Source organism: Vulpes vulpes, chromosome 11 (assembly GCF_048418805.1).
Source record: "Vulpes vulpes isolate BD-2025 chromosome 11, VulVul3, whole genome shotgun sequence".
Classification (NCBI taxonomy): Eukaryota; Metazoa; Chordata; class Mammalia; order Carnivora; family Canidae; genus Vulpes; species Vulpes vulpes.
The window spans coordinates 64,592,038-64,615,921 of NC_132790.1; the positions used below are offsets into that span (position 1 = coordinate 64,592,038).

General features: G+C 40.1%; 1 protein-coding gene across 2 annotated transcripts in view; it reads right to left on the reverse strand.

Annotated features, from left to right (window-relative positions):
• The window catches only part of TGFBR2 (transforming growth factor beta receptor 2), an 89,779-nt gene that overhangs the window by 17,206 nt on the left and 48,689 nt on the right, over nt 1-23,884 (reverse strand). For both annotated transcript variants that reach the window (XM_072726627.1, XM_072726628.1), the window contains exons 4-5: nt 3,631-4,430; nt 1,781-1,922 (exon numbers count right to left, since the gene is read on the reverse strand). In XM_072726627.1, coding sequence (XP_072582728.1) covers nt 1,781-1,922; nt 3,631-4,430 — 942 coding nt within the window. The remainder of the gene's footprint in view (nt 1-1,780; nt 1,923-3,630; nt 4,431-23,884) is intronic.

Below are 23,884 nucleotides of genomic sequence, written 5' to 3' on the forward strand. Positions count from 1 at the left end.
AATACCAGGGGTGGTAAGAGAAAGGACAGATCTTCCTTACAGTAGAAGATCTACTAATACATGTAGAAGGGATAAAAAAAATAGAAAATCACTGTTAGGCAAACATGGCAATCGTATTTGTTGTCAGAAAGAATGACTGACAGTAGGTAAAATTGTGATATGAAACAGGTCTAGCATCCTTACAAAACAGGGGTTGATTATCTTTAGAAACAGGTCAAGGCACCTCCTTATAAGATATGTATTAATAACAAATGGAAAAAAATAGTATCTCTACAGGGTTGAAACCTGGCAGACACCAGGACCAAACTGAACAGACACCCCAACATCCTGTGCCCCCGTCTATGAGCTGCCGAGGAGGGCACAGAACCGTTTCTATGCTCTTCTTTCCCCAAATGCACAATCTCAACTCAACCATGAGAAATACTGGAAAAACCCCAAGTGAGAGACCATCTATGAAATAGCTAGTCTAACTTCTTCCTGAGTTGCAAGGTCACAAAAGACAAAAGACACAGACTGAAGAGCTGTGACAAGTTGGAGGACACTAAGGAGGCATGGATGTAATTTTGGATCCTGAACTGGACTCTGCTCCAGAAAAGGACATTACTAGAACTTGGAAATACGAATAACTTCTACAGATGAATTAAGAGTACTATGCCAATGTTTATCTGTCTTCAATAGCTGTGCTGTGGTTTAGCTAAGATGTTAACAGTAGGGGAAACTGGGTGCAGAGTATATGGGAACTTCCTATACTATTTCTGTAACTGTTCTGAGAGTCTAGAAATATTATAAAACAAAGAGTTAAAAATAAAATTGGAGTTGGCTTGGCTTCATTTAGCAGCTAGCCAGGATCAAGTTGAGATGCATACATTTTAAGGTGAGAGCTAAGACCATTATAGAAACTACTGAAAAGAATCAGAAAAGGGTAAAAATGTAGACCTGAGCCATTCTCATGTCCGGGGAGCAGGAGGTGGATGGGGCATCCACCCTCCCATCCCTGAAGAATACTGCATTCCTTAATCACCTCTCTGTTAGATTTTTAAAAAGCTAAACAAATATATATCAAATCATCCTGCTTGTTTTCTCCAACAAAGGAAAGTCATCTCCATAAAAATAAGTTTTGAGCCAAATCTACCACCTGGACCTTATAATTTTTAAGGTTTAAAAACCTTAAAATAGAAAAACCAATAAAAATCAGACATTTTCCTGAAAAATATTTTCCATTTGATAAATAGAACTAATTCTTATAAATATTATCAGTGTTCATCTCCTGCCAGATATTTAAATATCTGTGGAAAGATGTAAGAGAAAAGCAATTATACTTCAAAAGGGGGATTAAAAAGCATTATGTTGGGCAGCCCCGGTGGTGGCTCAGCAGTTTAGCGCTGCTTTCAGCCCAGGGTGTGATCCTGGAGACCCAGGATTGAGTCCCACATTGGGCTCCCTTCATGGAGCCTGCTTCTCCCTCTGCCTGTGTCTCTGCTGATCTCTCTCTCTCTCTCTCTCTCTCTCTCTCTGTCTTTCATGATTAAATAAATTAAAAAATACAAATCCTTGAGGAAAAAAAAAACTTTATGCTCCAAACATGGCTTTCAGCTTAAAAATCTAGGCTTTTTTAGCGCAATTCCCAATCATTCTGGAATGGGTACATACTAACAGATCTCAACTAGTTCTCACTGTGGGGCTAACTCTTCGGTATCCTGGAATTATGATGGAAGCAAACAACATGACATCATTTTGAAGACACATCAACCCCTGCACCATGATGGCAGTCCATACATACCTCCCACTGCATTACAGCGAGATGTCATTTCCCAGAGTACCAGGGCCATGGAGTAGACATCAGTCTGCTTAAAGGATTCAACGTTCTCCAAATTCATCCTGGACTCTAGGACTTCGGGAGCCATGTATCTTGCAGTTCCCACCTAAAGCAATAAGAGACACAGAGGCCCATCATTTAATTCCAACTGCATTTTTATTTTAAAAATATAACTGATATGTGTTCTCTACACATGCAAATGATCTTTGAAAAGCACAATGCTCTTTTAAATAATGAGACTGGCAAAAAAAGGTACAGCTTATGAAATTATTTTTAAAAATAGGTTTTTTCTCCCTGAAAACACTTTAAAAAATTTAAACAAAGTATACCAAAATAAGGAAATGCCAAACCCCAGAGCTGTTTTATCTAGCTTCATGATATATGTCATCATATTATACAATAACATCCTCACAGATAACTGGGGAGACAACCTCTGTGACACTTTAGGTCTTTATTTTTGCTTTTGCAAATTAACTACTTTCTCATTCCCAAAACACCGAGATTTGTGGGGCATATAAGAATTATTGCTATTTGCTTCAGTCACTTAAGGACTGTCTCAATCTTCTTTGTTTACTCCATGGTACATTCTAGTGTGCCAAGAATGTAGTATCATTTCATAAAATCTCTATTAAACTAAACTGCACGGAAGTATTTCGACAGTAAAAGACCAAATCTAGATCATTTTATAATTTTGATGGATATGCTATGTAGTTTTGTTTGGAAAATGACGGATAATGTGAAAACGTTGGTATACATAGGAAAAAAGAGAAAGATATTTCAAAGGGAAGGAATCACTTTTAAATGTTTGATTTTGTAGCATGTATAGCTTGACTCAGTAACAATGAAGTCCTACCTTTTTGAGAAGCTAAGGAAGGAAGCTAAGCTCAGGTGAGTTGATATTATTATCCTAAGGAATGTTTCTTAATGGTATGTATCAGGAGAAATTTTTCTTCTTAAGAGGTCACTGCATGACTCATTACGCTGCCATATTAATCTGTTCATATTTCACTCAATACGTTTATCTGGACATTGGCTGTGCAGCCAAGGACTCAAGAGGTCAGACGGAGCAGTAACCAAATGCTTCAGCAACACATATCCTCACCTGCTTAGAGGAAACAATGGTGCTTTCCAGACTCCACTGTAATCCACATCAACATTTCAGTGTGTGAAAACATGGGGCACCATCATTCATAAAGGATGGCTTGGTAATTTCTAGTGACCTTTCAATATCTCCTTACCCAACAAAGGTTTCTATTTTCATTTGTGAGATGCTTCAAAAGAACTGTAGAATTATATATTCACTCTGTCCGTCAACTCACTCAATAAATATTTATTGGTCACTCTCGCTCATTCAAGGCATTGTGCTAGATGTGACCAAATGGATGTGGATTTGGGGTACAAAGAGGCTGCCTTCTAGAAAGGTAAAAAGAAAACAAGGTAGCCACCAATAGTTCAGAGTAGGAAGGGCTAAGTATAAGCATACAAGAGGAAAAAGAGAGACAAAGCATGAAGCGTGTTGGAAGCAATGAAAAGTAATTTGCAAATGAGAGATAAGAAATGAAGATGGGCTCAAGGAGAAGAACGTCTGTCCTGAATTAGGTGGGGTTGGCAGAAAGAGGAGAAATAGCCTTCACCAGAAAAGCACCTTGACAGAAAAGAGTGGGGCATGCCGGGATGAGTGTCAACACCTGACTTCAGCTAGATTCCCTAGACAAGTATCCAGAGTATAAGGCTGTTTAGGACAAAAGACATTGAGAGACGGATGGAGGGGTAGCATAGTCTCCCTACAAGTAAGGGATCAAGGTCTAACTTACTTGCCCACTGTTGGCCAGGTCATCCACGGACAGAGTCGGGTCCAGGCGCAGGGAAAGGCCAAAGTCACACAGGCAGCAGGTCAGGTCGTTCTTCACCAGGATATTGGAGCTCTTGAGGTCTCTGTGCACAATAGGCATCTTGGGCCTCCCACACAGGGTGTGGTCACTGTGCAGGTGAGCAATGCCCCGGGCGAGGGAGCTGCCCAGCTTTCGCAGGTCCTCCCAGCTGATGACATGCCGAGTGAGGTACTCCTGCAGGTTGCCCTTGGCATGGAAGGCCGTGATCAGCCAATACTGCTTTCCCAGCTCCGTCTTCCGCTCCTCGGCTGTCAGGAACTGCAGTATGTTCTCGTGCTTCAGATTGATGTCTGAGAAGATGTCCTTCTCCGTCTTCCAGGAGGCATACTCCTCGTAAGGGAAGATCTTGACTGCCACAGTCTCGAACTGCTCTGAAGTGTTCTGCTTCAGCTTGGCCTTGTAGACCTCAGCAAAGCGACCTTTCCCCACCAGGGTGTCCAGCTCAATGGGCAGCAGCTCCGTGTTGTGGTTGATGTTGTTGGCGCAGGTAGAGCTGATGTCAGACCGGTCGTCTTCCAGAATGATGGCCAGGTGCTCGCTGAACTCCATGAGCTTCCGTGGCTTGCTGGTCTCCCATGATGGGCTCAGCTTCTGCTGCCGATGAACGCGGTAGCAGTAGAAGGTGACAATGACAGCTATGGCGATTCCCAGGGGCGGCAGGAGGCTGACGCCTGTCACTTGGAATATGACTAACAACAAGTCAGGGTTGTTGGTGGCATATTCTGATATGGAAACAAAACGAGGGAGAGAAGTTGGGTTCAGTTGGGTTTGTCAGGGAGTGGGGCCACACCACAGACATCTGGAGGTTTTAACATCTGTATAGTTTTTTGGGTAATAAATTTTGACTTTTTATTCTGGGGATGGATGCACCTGTCCAGACTTCTCTATCTCTGGCCACCTATTCAAGATCTCCTATTCTTCTCTCAAAGTTCAGCTTAAATGTCACTCTCTAAAGGAGATCCAGGAGGGATGCCTGGGTGGCTCAGTGGTTGAGTGTCTGCCTTTGGTTCAGGTTGTGATCCCAGGGTCCTGGGATCAAGTCCCACATTAGGCTCCCTGCAGTGAGCCTGCTCCTCCCTCTGCCTCTCTCTCTGTGTCTCTCATGAATAAATAAAATCTTAAAAAAAAAAAAAAAGATGATCCAGGAAACCGTGGGGGAAATGTTTTATTTTATATATTCTCATAACACTCTCCATTTTTCATATGTGACAACTTGGCACACTTTGAATTATATCCTTATGACTCCAGTTATGGGTTTCATATTGCCACCCTCAATGGATTGAGAACTCCATGCTGGCAGGGGCCATGTCTTTTTTCTTCACTACCGTAAATAGAGCCAAGCACACACATCAGGTCTGCAGTAAGTGTTGGATAAATGGACAAGGCATTTACTGAGTGTTGACTAAGCCCAAGGCATGACAGGAGGCTTTGGGAATATGGAAAGAATGATATAGCTCCTGCCTCCAAAAAGCTCGTGTGGATGTATTAAGTAAAAATGAAGAGACTGTCATAGTTCTAGCATCATCTTTGTTCTTTTCTAAACTCCAGCTTGTCTTCTTCTGATCAATACCCAGGCCACACTTAACATAGGTGGTGGGGAGACAAGTCTATGCAAAAGGGTCTCTTTGGAAGTCAGTTACCTTATATACACTCAACATCCCTCTTTTCAATGTGCATGTGACTTGCAGTTTTCTAAAACAGGAAATCTTACCAACAACAGTGGGGATATTACTACAAAGAGGGGTCAAAAAAAGAGGGGTAAAAAGAAGGAAATGCAGCCAGTTTTCTAATTTGGACCCGTGGGGTAATGGAGGAGAGTCCTTAGAATCAGCTAACTGACAGCATATAAAGTCTTACATGTCAAACTTTGGTTCATGTGCTAGCCTTGGCCAGCCCTGGTTAAACAGTTTTCCTTTTAGGAAGAAAAACATGGATGGAAACAGTCAGTGGCAGGAGATAGTGAAAGGCAGTTACGGTTCAATGAGAGCTTTGTGCAAGAATGCCAGAATTCTATTCCTTTTATATGTCATTCATTTTCCCTCAAAGACAACAAGCAGTCCTCATGATCGGATGTTAGATTCACTCATTAAACACAGCACTGCTGGGTGCCTCCTACGGGTATGGCACTGCCCTCAAAAAGGTTATAACCCAGGAGAGGATTAGGGTGCATACACAGATGCATACTGACATAGGGCAATCCAGGGCAGGGGCTGAATGGGGATTGCAATTGACACATTGGTGGAATGTAGAAAAGCTTAGAGAAACAGGGAACCACATGGCAAGGACTATCTTTGAGTTGGTCAATGGAAGATGGGAAAAAGTCAATGCTGGCTAGAAGGAATGCTATGTTAAAAAATACGAATATAGGATCTATTTGAGGAAGGGCAATTTTCCTAAACCAACAACTCCACACAAGGGAATAGAAAGGAAAAGAAAAGGTTGGGTGGGTGACATGTAAGTGGACATCATGCCAGAGGAGAAAGTAACTATAATTGTTCCCTTGGCAGTTTTCAGCTACTGTAGGTGTTGGATGAGAAAACGGTGATAAGAATATAGTTCAGGTGCAAGGGAGAGAACCAGAACCTCTCGAAGAGAACCCATTACCTAAATTATGTTTGATACCATCGCCTAAAGAAGCACAGTAAGAAATGAAGCTTGTATTATGCCAGTTTGGGGTGTTCAGGTTTTTATTTTGAGGAGGTATTCAGGTTTAACTGTCCTAAGGTCAGTTCTAATGGAAATGCCAACTTCTACTGCCTATATGTTCTAACGGAAAACCTTAGCTTTTAAATTTATTTGATGACTGAAAAACTGGAAAAGTAACCCCAAAACATCTGAATTTCAGCAACCAAGAGGAAAAATAGTCACTATTTTTGGGAAAGATATATCACTGCATTAAAAAGAAAAGGAAATGAGAAACAATAGGGTAATTGACTCTTGGAAACCCAAATTTTTTCTCACGCTGGGAGGCATGAATACAACAGAACAGGGAGTGAGAGTAGGGGGGAATTGACAATGGGACAAAGCAATGACAGAGGGCACTGGAGTCACAAAAGAAAAAAAGCAAAGAAAAGTGGACAAGTATAGGCTTGTCCCCATGTTCAGCAAAGTACAAGCCTGGAGAACAAGGTTAAGGGGGCGGATGAAAGAGGTGTCAGAGCAGAAAACAACGTTCCCTCCCAGTAACTCTGCCTCTATTATTTGAAATATCTCATGAATGTGTCTGCTTGAAGCACCCACTCATCTCTAACACAGAAGATGCCTTATAATCATAAATCTGTTTGATTCCCATGTTGCTTTTTTTCCTCAAGAGAAAGTGAGCTCTACAGGGTAAATCTACTCCTTGATCATGACGCTATACCCAGCAGCTGGCTCAGGTTAGGGTACCTACAGTACTCAGCAAATGTTGGTTATAGAAGCCGAATGAATGATGATTCACACGAGACAGTGACCCTCACACATTTTTATGTTCTATAGCAAGGCTGGCAAACCATGGCCCCAAGGCCTATTTGGTACAGCCCTATAGACTACAAATGTTTGTGTTTTAAAGAGTTGTTTAGAAAAAGAAAGAAACTAAGAAGTTCATGCAGCAGAGATGGTATCCGGCCTAGAAAGCCTAAAATATTTACTAACTGGCCCCTCTTGTATAGATGTTATTTGTTTCACAATCTCTAAGGCATTGGCAAAATTTGGGGAGAGTTCACTTTGGTCCAATGTGAATATTCTCTTTCACGTATGGGGCAACAACACAACTAGAAAATAAGAGATACTAATTGCATAATAACTTGACTATGTCTTCAATTGGTTAAAGAGTGCAAAATGTTCAAATGAACTGTTCACTTATCACTGATAATTTTATTTTATAATTCCTGGCCATAGATGAAATTTTATAATTCCTTGCTAACTTCTATTCTTTTTCAGGCTAAGGAAAACAAAAAACAGAAATCCCCTGAAATTTATGTGTGAAGAAGATTCTAGAAATCCCCCGTCCAGTATCAGAAACCAAAGTTTTACTTTCCCCTCAAACTTCCTGTGATTTCTTTTTGAAAACCTACATGTAAAAATTTGGTGGGGCGGGAATTACTGAATAACATCTGTCAATCTTGAAACTTCAAAGAGGTGGTGAAAAACCCTAACAATAGCAAACCAGGTTAAAAGGGAGCTTTGGGATGTGGTTTTATCTAAACAGGAGCCACCCACACCCTCTTCTAGTATTAACCCTTGGGCTGCTACTAGAAAACCAACAGCTGTATGTATAAGCACAAGCTGGCACCTCCTTTACTCAGAGACTAGCAGGAGGTATTTCTTTGGGCCAAACCACAATTACACGAAAACTCAGAAATCAAATACTTAGTATGAGCCTGGTTATGTGCTAAGGGTTTTATATAATATTTGTATCAATCGACAGAAAAACCCTATGAGGTAGGTATCACTATTATGGTAAGCCCCATTTCACAGATAGGAAAGCTAAGGGTTGTATGGATTAAATGATTTCCCAAGATCATACATTTAGACAACAGCAAAGCTAATATTTGAAATGAACTGTCTGATTGGAGACAAGACAATTAATCCTGCTCTTAATCCCATGTCATGTTGTCTCTACACTTCACATTGGTGAGAGTCAATTAAGATTGACTATAAAACTTCTTGACTTGATAAACTGGTTGCCTTCATTGGGGGATAGGCTAAGTGGTTTTACAGCCATCAATTAAGTAATACTGGTAATTCTTAGATAATGCATTCCAAAGGGCATATTCTAGGTGTGCACACATTTTTCTTTGGTTCCTAACTAAGAACCACAGTTGAATAGTATCTCTGCAAATATATATTTTTTTCCCTGCTGAGGAAGAAAAAGTCTTACATGAGGAAGAAAGACTCTTAAAATCTCATTTGTCAGAGTTTAACCTAGGGCCTATAACATAGGATGCTCAATATATAATTCCTGAACCACTGAAATTTTTATATAAACTGTATCTTACATGTCCAGTAACTAGTCCTTAAGAATTTGACATTTACATCATGTTCCCTTGTTACGTAACATCAAGTCAGACATTGGTATTCTCCACTTTTTAAAAGTTCCTATTAAGCCACTCGCTTTTATAAAAGACCTATATTAGTACCTGTTTTTGCTAATTGCAAGAAATTCAAAGAGGACTTTCAGTTCCATGAAAGAAGGCAAAAAGAGAAAACAGCAGTCAGTGTTTGTGTTGTAGTGAGCTGCTACAGAGGTGACACACATCCCAGTAGCAAGAGTGGCCCCACCAACCTCCTTCCTTAAGAACCAACCATACTCAGCATCTCAGCATCCAGCTGCCATAGCTTTGAACTCTGTGAACATCTGTGCTTTATCTCAATTTATTTTGTGCATCTGTTAGCAAGATGTGTCCCAAAGTATCAGAAAAGCCTAAAAGTGGTAATTTCGGGGGGTGTCTGGGAATGCTCAAAAATGTTTCCAAATAAATTAATGGTAATTGCTTTTTTGCTTCATACCATTTAGGCTGGCAAAAGGTTTCTTCTTATTTAAACTTTATTTATTTATTTGTGTGAGAGAGAGAGCACAAGTGGCATGAGGGGAAGAGGGAGAAGCAGACTCCCCATTGAGCAGGGAGCCCAAAGTGGGGCTTGATGCAGGGCTCCATCCCAGGGCTCTGAGATGATCACCTGAGCCAAAGGCAGATGCTTAACTGACTGAGCCACCCAGATGCCTCTTGTGAAAAAGCTCCGTAGGAACGCTCTACTTTTGGGTAGCAAGAGACACCTGTAAAATGCTGGGAGGGGAGGATTAAAGATAAGAATAGAATTTCTCTAAAGATTCATAAAAAGTAAAGCTCTATAGTGTAATAACAAAAGTTAACCTGAGTTCCATGGGTAGAATTCAGTAGATCTTTGAATGTGAATGGGCAAAACTTAAATCTTTTTATTTTCCTCCAATCATTAGGTAAAATTTAGCATTTCCTATTAGCAGCTGTTACCAATGGAAACCACAGATATTTCCATACCATGTTACATTTGCTGCAGGTGTCTTGGTGTATCATTTATAGTCATCATTTAGATATTTTAATATCTTAGATCTGATGCTGGATCTTGTCATTTAAAGCATGACTATAGAAGCACATATTACTATACCTCAAGTTTATTTTTTAAAAATATCTGTTAATTATATTTCAGTATCAGTAATTTTCTTTGAAATCCCGTGTATTGTATTTCATGCATTTCAAAACATCCCTTTGAGAAGGGGTCCACAGGGTTCACCAGACTTCCAAGAAGTCCATGGCTCATGCACAGAGTAAGTGAAGAACCCTTGGCAGAGGGAAGGCACTGTAGCTCCAGTCTCTGCCAGGATTTCCTAGAGCAGAGATTTTGAGATTTGGCTGTTTCTCTGGGAAGTTACTAAGGGAGCAAGCTGGTGCCAATGACAGATCCTCCTGGCATAACGTGTTCTGTCCCCCAAGGGCAACTCTGAATTCTGTTAGACCTTCTGTCCCTTCTATCCTGCATAAAGAGAGGTCTGCAATGGAAAATGCTGGGAAGACCTTCTTTGAAATCCTCAAAACAATAAAGATAACATAAAATGTGCTTTATTGAACTAGGCACTGAGCAATTCACTTTATAAGCATCATCTCACTTTATTTCTCCAACCACTAAGTCAGGTTCTGTGAATAGCCCTGTTTTATAGAGAAGGATACTGAGCCTCGGTGGATTCTACAACATTCTCCTTTACTTAGTTTACTTAGGAAACAAAATAAAAGCTGTCCCTTGTATCAATTTTCCTGCCAATTTTCTCTGGCACAAAATAGAATTATAGTGGTTAAAGAGATAGGTTTTTGCTCACCAACATAATGCTCACAGCTTGGCACACAACTAAGGAGACAAGTCAAATTTGCTGAGTGGATGAATAGAATAGATTTGATGAATCAATCTGATTAGGAATAATTCTGCAGAATTGACCCCCTCTCCTCCAAAGGCCAAATTCCAGGGATAAGCCAAGCTCTCCTGTTTAAGTGCCTGCTTCATATCACACTCAGTCTCTCTGTAGTTTGCATATAGCATGTGGGGACTGTAAGCATGAGTACTTAGGATGTGGTGTGAAGGAAGGAGCGTTAGATTGGAAATCAGGAATCTGAGATCCTATTCCTGTATCTACCATAATCACCATGAAATCTGAGGCAAGTCATTTAACTTCAGTAGGACTCCAGTTCCTATAAAAGCTTCTGGTTCTTGGTTCCCACTTGAGAGAAAAAAAAAAAAAAAAAAAAAGGAGCCTCATCAACAGAATGCTTCCAATAGAAGAAACCAGAGTTTCTTGGCAAGATGGCCAATTCTAGGTCTGGGGCTGGAAATAATGAGTTTGGAAGATTTTGTTACACCGAATAACAGGAAGTGATCAAAGACTACTAAGGTCATGACAAAAGAATCCAGGAGCCAACTTGAAGAGACTCTTGCTGGCCTTGCAAGATATGACACGTAGAAATTTAATGAAGATTTTTTAAAAAGCAACACACTAGGATACATTAAGTATGCTTAAGCTTATGATATCAGAATGATTAAAAAACAGATTTATCAACTTCTGAAGATAAAAGGATGTCAGCTCATTATATTGAAAACTAGAAAATGAAAAGAAACATCAAGCATGCATCCTGCCTTTTTCATCTGAACCATAGTACCGGGTAACCAAAGAGTTGAAGAAAGCAACTCCTTATTAAATTATTCCAGCTAATAAATGAAAATGAATTGATAGAAATAGATTATCCTTTTTTAACCCTTAATTTATTAAATGGATCTAGGCAGCAAGCATCCATGCCAACTAATATTACAAAACAAGAGCTACGCAGACATCATAACCTGACTTATAGACTTGACAAAAAGATCTAAATGGAGTCTGATAAAGCCTCCAGATCCAACTGCCAATTTGCAAACAATACGGGAGGCAGAGAAACCCAGCAAACTGCACCATGAATGCATTAGCAACATCCAGACTGTAAAGTAGTACAGGTTAAAGGGGTTCTTCAACAGATATGCTATAAAGGAAAAAAGAAGGAATTGGGGAAGACAGTGATTAACAGAAACTGTAGGTTTATCAAATTACCAAAATAATAATAATAATAATAATAGGACTAAGCTAGTGTCTACAGAGGCAAACTTGGATGATAAAGCCATTTAAGAAAATACAGAAAGTGATCATTATAAAAGAAGAATAGTAGTTAACTTTGGAGGGAAGGAGGGTTTTGTGTTGAGTTGAGGAACATGCAAGAACCCAGATGTCTGGCAAAGTTGTATTTTTGAGGCCTGGGCAGAGGTTATAAGAATGTTAGCATTATTCACTAAGCAGGACATTTATTTATGTGATTTTCTCTATTTGTATTTTATTTTGGAATGAAAATATTTTTTTTTTTCGAAAGAGAGAAATCAGAAGAATAATTATGGAAGCCATGCCTTGCTCCTGCGCTAAGTTATTTTGGATGCTCTTGAGGGGAAAAGAAAGGGGAGACAAAACCAATTTTATTTTGGTGCACCCACTATATACCAGGAATTTCAAATATGTAATCTCATTTGATTTTCATAATACCCCTTCAAGTATTCACCTCATCTTAGGGATTAAGAAATTAAGTTCCTGTCTCAACATATATGGACCACTATTGGTCCTTTCGAGGTACGACGGATGCTGCAAGAAACACTCTTGCAATGTGGAAGGAAAGAAGGAAGAGAGGCAGGGAGGGAAGGAGAGAGGAAGGAAGAGAAATTGAGACCTAAGATGAATCACTCCTAGGCAAATAAGGGAGCCTGTTTCCCCAGTGTGAGTGACTCCAAAGCCTTTGTTCTTTCAATGCCATCAAACTGTCTCCCTAGCAAGGAACTCAGAGTTCTATTTAATAATTATGAAAATCTCCAACCCAATGTGCCCCACATACAGAAGCCAGACCTAGTTGCAAATAAGGAACCATTTGCAAATGCCATAGCCTTGATAAATATTTTTTTAAAGACAAACGTCAAAGATAAATGTTAGTATGCCATAAAAAAATACAAACTGGCAAAAAAATCTCAAGGGGAAATTTCATGGTATACATGCCTTTTGAGAGATTTTAAAGTAAACAAGTTGCGGAGTAATTTGTGCATATATACACAAATTGCCTAACAACACACACACAGGCGCACACACACACACACACACAAACACACACACACGCACACATGCAAATGACCATGAAGACAGGCTCTTCCCAGCCTCTTCTAAGTCCTTTCTTAATGCCCAAATCCAACACTGGTTGCTAAAAGGAACTTAAAATTGAACCTCTCTAATTCACAGTTTCAAAAAAAAAAATCAGACAGTAAAAAGGATAGTAAGTGAAGGCCAACATAGTAAAAAAGACACAGGCATATTGATAAAAGCCAAATCACCACAGGTGAATTTGAGAGATGGACTCCTACTTTTAGTATTTGAAATTGTTTCGGCAATTCCTCTACTTCATGAAGGAGTTTTGGGCACAAATTTACCAAGATATTGGTATCCAAGCAATAGAAAGGGGTAGGGATGATTGTTTTCTGCAAGCTTTGGTGTGTGGGTATACTAATGAACACCACATGACAGCCCAGAGATTCTTGAAGATGGCAGTGACAATCTAATCACTAAGCTTTTACCCACAAATACCATCTAAAGCAACAGGATATATATGCAACTGGCTGAGATCCAAAGAAGGAAACTGTGCTAAAGAGAGATAGGCTGGGGGGCAGGGAGGGAGAACTTCCTGTCTCAAGTCATGCTGTTCATTATAATGTTAAAAAGCACAGTACTCATTTATTGAGCACCTACTTCGTGCCAAACACTGTTTTGCATGGGTTATTTTGAGCTTTTGTAGCCACACTGCTAGATACGTATTCTTTATTCCCATGTCCTAGAAATGGTAACTGGGAAAATGTACACCAAGTGAGCTGAAGCAAAGTGAGGGAACCTTGCGTGATAGGTAGTGGCACACACAAAGGGAGTGGAATTTCACTGAAGAGGGATGTTTCTGATAGCTATGGGGTCCTTCAGCCAGCATGGGATTGGTTCAACACAGAAAAGAGGACAAAGAAGAGAACAAGAGCACTAGAAAGAGGACAAGACTAGAGAGCCACAGAAGAGTAGAATGAAAGAGATAGTAAAGATAAAAGTTGAATGGTGAAATAGGAAACAAAGACACAACACCCCAAATTGGTTGTGCATACTGACTAATGCAATATATAAGCTTCTGTGAAATTGTTAAGGCAATAAAGCAAAGTCATAGAGGGGGCATAATTACAGGTATAGCAAAGATTCAAAGAACCATGAAAACTTTTTGCTAATAACTGTAAAAATTTAGATAATGGCTAAAGTTCTAAATATATACTCTATGTGTAACTTACCAAAACTAACCCAAGAAAAGCTATGAAACTTGAATAATCTCATAAATATTAAAGAAATTGAATGAGTAAAAATTTTCCTAGTTTCATAATTTTCTCTCTCTCTCTCTCTCTCTTTTTAAGCCTTTTACTGTCAAATTAGTGTCTTTGGTATTAATATGTCTGAATATACATCTCAGAATTTTATTTTTGCAGGACTGTCAACCTTCCACCCCAAATTTTCCCACAAAAAAACAAACAAACAAAAAAAACCAAAAATGAGTGGGATCCTTTAAAGAAAATTTAGTCTGAATCTAATCAATCTGAAGGAAATGAAATCATTATCCCAAAGAGATAGATGTACCCCTATGTTCATTCCAGCATTATTTACTATAGCCAAGACATGGAAACAACCTAAGTGTCCATGGATGGATGAAAGGATAAGAAAATACAATGTATACATAAAAATATATAAATACAGACACAATAGGATACTATTAAGCCATAAAAAGAAGGAAGTCCTACCACTTATGACAACATGGATAGACGTATGAGTGCAGTATTGCTAGGTGAAATAAGTCAGACAGAGAAAGACTAATACTTTATCATCTAAGTTATACGTGGGATCTAAAAGGACGAAAAACAAAACTAAACTCATAGATACAGAGAACAGACTGGTGGTTGCTAGAGGTGGGGGTAGGTAGGAGAAGGGCATGAAGGTGGTCAAAAGTACAAACTTCCAGTAAAAAAACATGTCTGGAGGATGTAATGTACAGCCTGGTGACCCTAGTTAAAAATACCATATTGCATATTTGAAAGTTGCTAAGAGAGTAAAGCTTGAAGTTCTCATCACAAGAAAAAAAATGTTTGTAACCATGTAGATGAATGTTAACTAGACTTATTGTGGTGATCGCTATACATACACTGAATCATTATGCTATACACCTGAAACTAAAATAATGTTATATGCCAATTATATCTCAATAAACAAAAAGAATCTCATTAAACAGGGGCCATCAGACAAATCCAGAATGAAATAAATGAGCTAGTCTGTTTAAAGTCAACATCACGAAAAACAAGAAACACACACATGAGGCAAAAAAACAAATGCAAAAGGTAGTCCTTGACTGGATCCTGAATTTAAACAACAACGGCAACCCCACAGCTTTGGGGAAATATGAATATTGACAATAATATACACAGACATGTGCACACACATGCAGGCACATAGAGAGAAATGAGGATGTAGTAAAATGTAGTAAAATGGGGTAAATACTGAGAAAGGGAAGGAGTGTACAGGGTAAACTGCATGATGATCCTTTCAACTTTTCTACAAGTTTAAAAATTTTTTAAAGATTTTATTTATTTATTTGAGATAGAGAGAGCACTTAAGCACAAGCAGGGGAAGGGACCAAAGGAGAGGGAGAAGCAGACTCCCCGCTGAGCAGGGAGCCCAGTATGGGGCTCGATCCTGGGATCCTAACATCATGATTTGAGCTGAAGGCAGACACTTAATGAACTGAGCCACCAAGGCACTCCTATCTTTTTTAAATAAAGAGTGGGGGAGAAGGTAACCCAAGACATTTGAGCAACAGTGTTCCCCCCAAAGCGCCAAATGCATACCAGTCCCAGATGAAGTTGAGTGCTACCAAACTTGCAAGAAACAGGTCATTTCAATTTCACACAGTCTTTCAGAGAACAGAAAGAAGTGTACCATGGCTCAATTCCTCTTATGTAAATAAATACAATCAGAGCGACAAGAAGAGTATGAGAAAAGAACATTATAGAATAATCTCACTCTGTCAGCGATTAAAAAAATTAATTCTAACTAAATGGCAAATCAAATCCATTAGAGGATATAAAACAAAGATAAGACAGCAGGACCAGGTTACCAGGGAGGCATGTCTTAGCACTAAAAACAAACAAAACAACCCACTATTGTTTACCATCTTAATAAATTAAAGGAGAAAAAACTATATGATCAGTTCAGTGTACACAGAGAAAGTAGATGAGGACTCTAAACACCTTGATAAGGAATATACACCAATGACCTTCAACAAATCTTAAAGCAGAAATGTTAGATACATTTCTTTTTTTTTTTTTCCCCTAAAGATGTATTTATTTGGGAGAGAGAGAGAGAATGAACAGGGGAAGTGGTAGGGGCAAAGAGAGAATCTCAAGCACACTCCACACCAAGTGTGGAGCCTGACATGGGGCTCGATCTTATGACCCGAGCTGAGATCAAGAGTTCAACGCTTAACTGACAGAGCCACCCAGGTGCCCCTCGGTGAATTTCTTTTAAAAACAGCAACAGGATGCCAACCATAGCTATCTCTGCTGAACATGAATTGGAGATCTTAACACCAGCATAGTGAAATGAAATGGAGGAATCTGTGTTACAATATAAATAATTTTTATAAATCTGCAGCTTTGTCTAGCTTAGTACCTGGTCTCAGTGACTATCGGTCTCCAGGTGTCCCTGTGCTAGCTCACCCGCTATATAACCAGATTCACTGACACGTGGCTTCTTTTCTAATGAAATAATCTATTTGTAAACTATGATATAGGTTATCAGGAAGGACAGGAATTCACGTTATTAAATGCACTCTTATTTTCAGCCAAGGAACTATTATTTGCAAATAAACTAGCACTGAGAACATTTTGTTGAAACAGCTCATTTGAGGATTTTTATCCCAAGTCGCTCAATATAACCCAGAATCATCTTTCTTTGCCATGCTGTTTGGCTGCCGGGATTTAAGGTCCCTTTACTTTCCTTAAACTATTTAGCAGTATATTCTGTAGCAGTCACTACATTTAAAACCCTGAAGTGGGATCCCTGGGTGGCTTAGCGGTTTAGTGCCTGCCTTCAGCCCAGGGCATGATCCTCGAGTCCAGGGATCGAGTCCCACATCAGGCTCCCTGCATGGAGCCTGCTTCTCCCTCTGCCTGTGTCTCTGCCTCTCTCTCTCTCTGTCTCTCTCTCTGTGTGTGTGTCTCTCTCATGAATAAATAAAATCTTAAAAAAAAAAACAAAAACCTGAAGCTCCTGCCACTCTTGGAGACAGAGTTCTCTTGATTCTTCCAGGAATAAGTGACGAAGTATCCTTCATGCTACTTCACCCCCCAACTGCAGTATTTCTAGACACCACATTGAGCTAAGATCCAGTTTCATGACTTTTTCAATGCACACTGAAAAGCTGAGTTTTTGGCAATTTGCAGGGAGGAAAAAAAAAAACAGCTCTAGATTCAAACTAGTAACATTTCATCAGGCAACAGGAAGCCCCAAAACCAAAGTAAATCCTGAGATTGAAAAAATTACAGAAATCATTCTGTATATTTAGAAGCAGTATAACTTGGTTTTCAAAAAATTTGGAATCTGATTTTAGATCCAACTTTGTTTCTTTCTCCTTCCTCATTTGCATAATGAAGACAACCCAGGACCAACCCCACTGGGTTCTTCGAAGACTTACAAGAGATGTGTGTCAGGCTCTTAAGTATTTCTCAAGCTCTTTAAGGTAGGAAATATTCAATAAATATGTTTGTATTATTCTGTGATAAATGCAAACAAAAAATAGTTCTCAATAATAACATATTTCACAGATTTTCAACCAGAAAAAAAAATCCTGATTTGGTAAAGAAGCATTAAAATATCACTAGGTATGTGATTTGATTGCAGTTTTGCTTGGCTTCTTTTTGTATCATGTCTGACGATAATGCTGCTTTTAGAGAACCCCCATTTTCCCTGTGACTACATGAGCTGCAACATTCTCTTTCTTGAAAAAATGAAGCAATATCACCTAGTCAGAAATAAGTTTAAGATAGTGTATACTGTAGAGTTTGAAGTGAAATAGCAACGGTAAGGTAGAAGGCTTATTTAGGGAAGTCAGGAGGTAGTCTGGCTATATTGGAAAAATGACAGCATGCACTTTTTGGTTTGGTTGTTGTCCTCCCAGGGACACAACTCAGTTGAACCATATGCCTAACCGAGTTGGACCCCGTTACAATGAAGAAAGTGGCAGAAGGGAACAAAAGATATTGATAACTCCTATACATTTACTGAATATGTTTCATGTATGTTCACTCAAGATGCAAAGAAGGTATTATGAAGCCACAGCCTTCTTCAGGCACACACATGCAGGGATCCCCGGACAGCAAGATAAAGGATTTTATAAGAAGCAAAACAAATTGTCTCTCTTGATTCTGTTACATCCCATATCCTTATTATCTTTCCTTTGTTCTTGCTCAAATCACCATATTTTACACACACACACACACACACACACACACACACACTTCCTAACTTAGGGGTTCTAATATCTTACCAACATTTTCTGCATTTAAAAAAAAATTTGGTGGTGATTAGGCTCCATACCTCAGTGGGTTAGAGCACTGTCTTGTAAAAACTTTGGTAGCATGATACAGAAGGAATCTCTTGACACCCTGCTGCTCAAAGTGTGTTCCCCGGTTGTACACCTGTAACTAATACAACATTGTGGGTCAACTATACTCAGATGAAACATTTTAAAACACACACAGAAAAAACCAAGGTGTGTTCCCCAGACTAACAGCATCAGTAGGCAACACTTGGGCACTTATTTGAAATGCAGTATCTGAGCCCTGTCCTAAATTCCTGAATCAGAATCTGCATTTTACAAAGATCCCTAGTTGCTTAATTTACACAGTAGAGTTTGAGAAGCTGGGCTTTGGCAAACATGAAACAAGCTCCTTGGTACTCTGCCATAGAGTTGTTTACCTTTCACTTAGAAAATCTGGAGCGTTGGATGCCTGGATGGCTCAGTCAGTTAAGTGTCTGCCTTCAGCTCAGGTTGTGATCCTGGGGTCCTGGGATCCAGTTCCACATCGGGCCCCCTGCTGTGTGGGGAGCCTGCTTCTCCCTCTGCCTCTGCCTCTCTGTCTCTCATGAATAAATAAATACAACCTTTTAAAAAAAAATAGTGGACCTTTTTGCAAAGCCCTAGTAGAATTGTATTCGGCGCTAGCCAGTGAGAAGATGGTCTGTGAGAATTTCCTAGAGAGATCAGTGCTGCAGGAGTGCAGAGTGAGATAGGATTCCTCCTCCATCATTTCAACAAAAAGCAAACAACTACATACAGGCAAACAACAAGAAATCATTTTAATTAAACAACAGAATGACAGTGAGCTCACTGAGCATATACAATTGAATTTAGCTTCCAGATTATTGACAGGACTGCTTGACAGTCTGGACAGATTTTGAGGATAATTTTTCCCAGGATAACGGAAGATGTCTTCCCTCCTACCCTTGTGATTGTCTTATTCCAATTACACATATTTCAAAATTAAGCCATTCCCTAGCTTTGAATCATATTCCATTGTCTTCCTTACATTATTTCCTTCCCATCTCTATCAACAAAAGTACCTTACAGGTAGTCTGGCATGACAACCTTTTCTGGAATATTCCTGAGATGCAGAGATCCGGAATGTTATGACAGAAGGACCACACTTCTCTGTAAATCATCCCATAATCTAATCTCAATAGATCTAGCTATGGATCTATTAGGATAAAGCCTAAACACTGGGATATTTAAGAATTTATTCTTTATATTAAGTCAAACGTAGCCCTCCTGCTCATCTACGTACTGGTTTTCATGCTGTTCTCTAAAGCAAAAGACAACAAAATGTATTCTTCTTTTATGGGATGGATGACAGCTTTTAAACGCTTGGTAAGCATTTCACCTGTTTCCCCAAACTGTTTATTTTTCAGGTTTCACATCTTTGTTTCCTTCAATCACTCTTCAAAAGATTTATGGGTCAGACTCTCAAGTCTGCCTGAGGCACCTGCTAAATGTCAGGTCCCTTTTCGAAGTGTAAAATGATCAATTCTCTGAAATCATTCTTGCTACTCCAGATTCTCCATGTTTCGCTAGAGCCAGCCACAATACTTGGAATGTAATCTGTGTAACAAAGATTACATTGGGACTCTTGGCGCCCCTTCCAATGAGCACAGTTGAAGACTGTGCTAACCAACTTGGTTGGTTAGTTGGTTCTATTGTTTTGTTTCCATACACTCGGTCAGATCACCCTGTATTCAAAATGACCTTAACTCACGAGTAAACCCCTGGGTCTTTATCACATCAACAGATGCTAAGCCAGCTTTTGATGAGCTCTCTTCTGCCATCAATCAGTTAAGCCTATACGCCTGACTTTACATGAATCTGTTAAGTTTCATATGACTGGGCATTCCACGCAATTGAAGCCCTAATTCTGTTTCTGCTGTAGTGGGCATTCTTTCCATTGCACTCACCATATTTCATGGTCCTCCTTGGGGTATAGATTCTTGCTACTTTTGTTGCTGTGACTTTAGGAGGTCAACCAACATTAATAGAGAACCTAAATCATGCCAGGCTTTGCCCAAGAAATGATCACATGTCTTATGAATGCCTATTTCCCCACTGACAGAGATGCAGCCTGACATATGTTCTTTGGAGCTGCATTTTTCTTCATGTTAATCTTCTGACCACTTAGCCTGGGTTTTGTTAGGCTCCCCCACCTGCCCTAATTCTTCTATTCTTTTTTGGGATTGCCTGTCTGGAGGACATCTCGTAACCTGTCTAGGGTCCCTTCATGCAGTCAGAAAACCTGAAAGCAGAGAGACAGTAAGTTATTTCAGTATCTTCTCCAACAGGGAGACCAGACGACTTTAGAAGAGCACATTAGTTTTTCACACTAGCAACCCCTCTTTGGCCACTTGAAACACATCCTCGCTTCTCTTCTGGCCTTCCATGGAAAACACCACTTGTTGCACTTCCTTCTACCTGATGGTCTTCACCTCCTACAACTATGCATACCACCTCCCCTCACTGCCTTGTCTTCACCGAGGCAGTGGCACCCAAAATTTGCCATCCAACCTTCCAGTTACACTTTGAAGTTTAAAATACGTCTGCTTTTAATGTATAATTTCATTGGTTCTAAAACCTCAGGTGCCTCCACCTTCTATTATTCCTCAGGGAGGTGGTAATATAGTTATTTTGTTTGGTTGTTTTTCTCCTCCTCTAACCTAGAAGGCTGAATTTCAGCTACTTTGTGTGGTGCTTATCATTCTCTAATTGTTACCATCCCTTTCTAGGTTATATGAGGAACCTGAAAAAAATATAAAAATATTTGGCAGAACAAACTGTCTTGAGTTAAGTGGTTCCCAAAACTGGCTGCATATTAGAATATCTTGGGGAGTTATTATTTTTTTTTAATCCTGACACCAGGTCTCAGACCAATTAAGTCTGAATTTGCAGGGCTAAGACCCAGTTAATGAGTAGTTTTTAAAGATTCTCAGGTGTTTCCAAAGTGCAGCCAAAGCAGAGAACAATGACTTCAGCCGAATGGGAGAAATAGGCATCCTGAATAGGATGGGACCTGGAGAAAGAAGGAATGGAAGGAATTTTTTTTTTTAAATAAATTTTGAGCATGGCAGTTCCTAAACACTATTTTTTTTAAGATTTTATTTATTTATTCATGACAGACAGAGACAGAGAGAGAGAGAGAGGCAGAGACACAGGCAGAGGGAGAGAAGCAGGCTCCATGCAGGGAACCCAACACGGGACTTGATCCTGGGTCTCCAGGATCATGCCCTAGGCCGAAGGCGGCACTAAACAGCTGGGCCACTGGGGCTGCCTGGAATGGAAGGAATTTTAATGCCTACTTTTAGGACCAATTGTTCATGACACTGGAACCAGCTATATCCTAATGAGCAATGTAAGGTATATATTTTTTTAAAGTAAAATATGAATTTGGTCCTTGAAATGATGAAATGTTACAACAGAGAGAGCCTACTCCTCCGTAAATAATCCCATAATCTATTCCCAAAAGATCTAGCTATGCATCTAGCTATGCATTAGACCTATGAGGATAAGGTCTAAAGGCTAGGATATTCAAAAATTCATTCTTTACCTTAAGTCAAAGTGCCTCTCTGTACATCCACTTACTGGTTTTCATGCTGTTCACTAAAGCAAAAGATAAGACAAAATGGTTCCTTCTTAATGACTGTACAATGATTGCTGGTAAATTTGATATTTTGCATATTTAGCACCATGCAGGAGTGATTTCAGGATCAGAAAAGGTTTTACAAAAGCATGTCAGCCAGATGTCCAACTGGTGGTAAGTACAGCCACTGGAGTTTAGGTGAGTGGAAATGAAACTCAATTTCATGGTGGTTAGCTAGCTTGCTAGTGTTTTTCCACTGGTGGGACAGCAGGAAAAGGATCTCCGTGGGGACGCCTGGGTGGCTCAGTGGTTTAGCACCTGCCTTCAGCTCGGGTCATGATCCTGGAGTCCCAGGATCGAGTCCCACATCAGGCTCCCTGCTAGGAGCCTGCTTCTCCCTCTGCCTGTGTCTCTGCCTCTCTCTCTCTCTGGGTCTCTCATGAATAAATAAATAAAATCATTAAAAAAAGGGTTTCTGTGGACCCTTTTTGCTGTCACCCATCCGTGTGTCATTTGTAGAACACAAGGGGGTGGTCCCGGGGTGATGAGAGACTGCAGATGTACCACCACCAACTGTTTAACTGGTCACCCACACCCAGTGGCTGGGATTTGAGACAGATTGTATCCTTACTGGATTCCACTCTGCCATGATTCATATCAAAATGAGGCTCCAGGGCAGAAATAGTCACAACTGGCAACCACATGTAGCCTCAGAGCATCTTTGTTTACTCTGCTGCTGGGGGTGGGGGTTTGGGGGTTGGGGGGGAATCTACAGAAACGAGTTGCTTTGCCTAGAGAAGCTACAAATATGTTCTAAGCTTCACTTGACTGAGTCACAATGCCCTCTGGCATGTATGATCTTTATTATTTTCTTGGCGAGACATGGGCCATATTCACATATTCAGAGGATGCTTTCTAACCTAGCTCATTCACAACCAAAGGCTCCTTCAGCACTGAGTCATCACCTCAAATAACTGATTTCTCTTCCCAGGAATGAAACCAGTGACTTTCATCCATAATTTTCTTCCTCTTCTAACAACTCTTCACAACTATATTTCCACACTCACTTTTTTCTTCTGCATTTAGACCGGAAAGTAAATCTGGTTTGTTTCTCCTAAAACAAAAACGCACGGCTGGCAAGCCAGCTATTTTGAGTAGTGACTGCACAGTTCAAAGGCAGCACACCCAGAAGTCCCAGAGCTGCCAAAGCACCATTTAGTCTTCTCATTCCTTCCATGCAAGAACTAAGAGTTTCCTCCAAGAAGCCAGCTCCATGATGCTGGGTCAGAACAGACACAAAATGGAATTTAAGATGAAGGGGGCGGCACTCCCAGGTCTTCTCTGACTCACGAACCAATACGAGTCAATAAAGTGCATGAGGCATGTGATCAATACACAGAGTGGGTTTACTGGATGGCGTGAGGCCATGTTATTAAGGTCACAATAGGTCTAAGGGGAACCAGCTGGCTGAGATGTTCTGCTGGCAAGTTAAACATAGACAGGAAACCGCGTGTCTGATACTGTAAAAAAATCATTTGTCTTCCTGCCAGAGTTAGGCCTGCAAACCAGAGGCTGTTTTCATGTAAAAGAAATTCTACAATGAGAGAGGAAGGAATGAAACCCTGTTGCTACTGGGAGCCCCTCTCTCTCTTCTCTCAGCCTCTCAAGTTCAAGGGCATGCTAACTGCAAAAGTCTGCATGTAGCTGCCACATCAGCAGTGAACACACATTGGGTGGCAGGCGACATCGGATGGTCTGCTTCTCTGTTTAACCACATCGGTTGAACTTTGAGTCAGAAGTGGTTTCTAGAGTCCTCGTGTCTAAATTGACTGCATATAATTGATGTATTCACTGATAGTTCCAT